General features: G+C 37.5%; 1 protein-coding gene across 2 annotated transcripts in view; it reads left to right on the top strand.

Annotated features, from left to right (window-relative positions):
- The window catches only part of LOC106787804 (Krueppel-like factor 3), a 222,528-nt gene extending 219,708 nt beyond the window's left edge, over positions 1–2,820 (top strand). For both annotated transcript variants that reach the window (XM_014750481.1, XM_014750482.1), the window contains exon 7: positions 1,941–2,820. In XM_014750481.1, the coding sequence (XP_014605967.1) occupies positions 1,941–2,113 (173 nt within the window). In that variant the 3' untranslated portion in view covers positions 2,114–2,820. The remainder of the gene's footprint in view (positions 1–1,940) is intronic.
- The last annotated feature ends 232 nt before the right edge of the window (positions 2,821–3,052 follow it).

Here is a 3,052-nt window from a genome sequence, read left to right on the forward strand (position 1 = left end):
AAAAAAAAAAAAAAAAGGAAAAAAGAGGGATAAAGGGAAAAAGAGAGAAGGAGAGAGAGAGAGTACATTTGAAAACGAGTAATTAGCTTGGATTGGAGGCGTTAATGGTGGCCAATTACGTCGGCGCGTCATTAAAATGAACGATCAAGAATGGCTCTTAATCTCGCTCGAAAATGTCGGTATAGCTCGTAAAACGATATTGGAAAGGATTTCAACAATAATCCTCCCTGTTGTTCCCTCTTTTCCTCCTCCTACCTTTTGCACTTGACGTCACGATTATATTAGGGGAATTGTTTGAAAGAGAGCTAATATCGTCTGCTTGTAAACGTCACCGGGGAAGAAAAAGTCTAAGAGAAAGATACGAGATGACGATGCAACAACAATAACCGGAACAAGAATAAGAAGAAAGAAAAAAAAATAGAAATAAGAATAAGCCTAAAGCGATCGCATTTTCCGCATGGAAGAAGAGCGAACGATTATACAACTTTGAAAAGGTATCTGTTCCATTGTGAAGGTAGGAAGCTTGGTTATAAGGCATAGGTACATTTGCTATAGTTGCACGTATTATGCGGTCATGAGTCGACATTACAAATGAGTGGCTAACTTCGTCGTTACGGTTAACTAATGAGCTTGGCGAGGTAACGCGGCGTTAATCTATGGCGCAATAAACGTAACGCTTCTACGGAAAAATGCGATCAAAATGCATTAATAACGTTGGAATTAATGTCTGTTCCGACGGTATATACTTACATACTTGGCACCATGCGCGTTTCGATCTAACGTTGTATACGCTTTTACATTCGCGAAAGAGAGAGAGAGAGAGAGAGAGAGACTGTGTGGGTGTCCGCTCGCGTCACTCGTAAATGGACTAATTACTCAGAATTACGTAATCAACGACGCCACGATTTGCTTCCCCGTCATTAGTCGTTTCTACGTTCAAAGAGAATTACATAATAATATTCCCTCGATGATCTTCGATTTTAATCTTCATTTTGAATGATTTCTCATTTACAAATACATCCCAATTTTAATGGGTAGACGAAAAAGAAAAGGATATTGATCAAACTGAAGATAAAAACTCGATGACACGTCTTGTGGTCGACCTCTTTCTTCTATTCCTTCCTTTCTCTCTTTCTCTTTTTTGTTCTCATACTGTTCGTTTTTCGATCAGCCATTATCCGCGTTTAGTCGAAAGCGCTTAATGGGGATCGCCCGAGCCATTCTCGATCGTAAAGTTCGATTATCCACGGTCCGTCTTGGTTGTGGTCTTCACTGGGAAGGACTCAAGTCGATCTTCAATTGCGTCATCGAGTTGTGATCGTTTTCACGTCCGGAGTGATGGTCAACGAGAAAAGAGAACGCGTTCTCTCTCTCTCTCTCTCTTTCCCCTCCCTCTCTTCTCCTTTAGCTTTTTCTCTTTCTCTCATCTCGAATCGAGAAATCCAAGCTGGTGACTTGCATACAATAGAGGAGAACGATGGGCGGTTTTCTGCACGAGATCCAGAGTCGTTGCAACGTGCGACAGCTGTCGAGACGTCTCGCAAAGAAGAGGGTCGTATCTCCGATAAGAGAACCAACTCTTGCCCACGGAGATGCTTACAAGGACGCTCTCGCGTTACTACCAATCCGTTAAAAAACGAACCTGAACAGGGCTCGCAAGAATAGCGAGAAGGGAACGACCTCCAGTTGCAATAATTGGGTGCGAAAACGACACCAACGAAGTTACTTTTCCTTCCCTTCAGATTTTATCTCTCTTCCTCTTTTATTCTATTATTCTATCATTAGATCTATTTTTAGATCTATTATTAGTTTAATTGATATGAATTAAATATATTAATTAATAATTTCATTAGATACTATTCAATTTGATAAGATAACACCACCTATCATTATTATATAGATAAATGTGTTATAATAATTTGGTTTCTTATCTGTTACAGGGGAAAAACCGTATCAATGCACGTGGGAAGGGTGTACGTGGAAATTTGCACGTTCGGACGAGCTTACGAGACACTATCGCAAGCACACTGGCCAAAAACCGTTCAAGTGCCATCTCTGTCAGCGATCTTTTTCTCGGAGCGATCATCTCTCTCTACATATGAAGAGGCACTGATTAGCTAACGTCCGAACGACGATGATTATTAGATACTACAGAGGAAGAACAGAAAATGAAAGAGAACAAGAGAGAAAAGGAAATAGAGAGAGAGAGAGAGAGAGAAATGGTGAATAACGGTGGAAACTTATCGATGCAACCACCGAAAAATCAATATTTAAAGACTACGACGACGGAAACGACGATTTTACATCGGGACCTGAAGAGCTTAGGCACTAAATATAATATTATCGTTCGATTATGAACGACAATGCCTGGCTGAATGAAATTAGAGAAGAAAGTTGAAGAATTTTTAGATTGTTCGTTAGATTTAGAGCTTTTTCCTTCTTCGTTTCTTTTTTCTTGACTCTTATTTTCTTTTTAACACAACGATTATCACGAGATGATCATATTATTAGTTCGCGTATCACATCTTTCCACTTTTCCTTTAAAACTGACGACAGATATATAATTTTGTTATTTCAATTTCGGTTTCTTTTTTTTCTCTCGCCAATCGAATTCCTATGTAGTATCGCATCCACTGCTTTTCATTTTTCTCGATATATCATTCGTATTTATTTTTTTTTTTTCTTTTTTTTTTTGTTGAAATTCGTTACGTACGGTTTAACAACAAACTCGTCCGTAAATTTCGACGAGTTAAATGACGAGTCAATGTTTTACACGATTAAATTATTAAACATAAGTTAGAAAAAAATAAAAAATGATTACAAAAAAAAAAAAAAAAAAAAAAAAAAAAAAAAAAAAAAAAAAAAAAGAAAAGAGCGAAAACAATATAAAGTCGATCGAAACGTTTTAGAGAAATTCGCAAAAATATCATCGATCGACTTTTAACTATAATACATAACGTACATACATACATACATACTTCGATCATTATGCACAAAGAATTTCGCGTTTAGAAACGGACAATCATTTACGTTTCGTTGAACGAAAGATTAG

The sequence above is a fragment of the Polistes canadensis genome, unplaced genomic scaffold (genome assembly GCF_001313835.1).
Source record: "Polistes canadensis isolate GaletaPanama2010 unplaced genomic scaffold, ASM131383v1 scaffold_115, whole genome shotgun sequence".
Taxonomy (NCBI): domain Eukaryota; kingdom Metazoa; phylum Arthropoda; class Insecta; order Hymenoptera; family Vespidae; genus Polistes; species Polistes canadensis.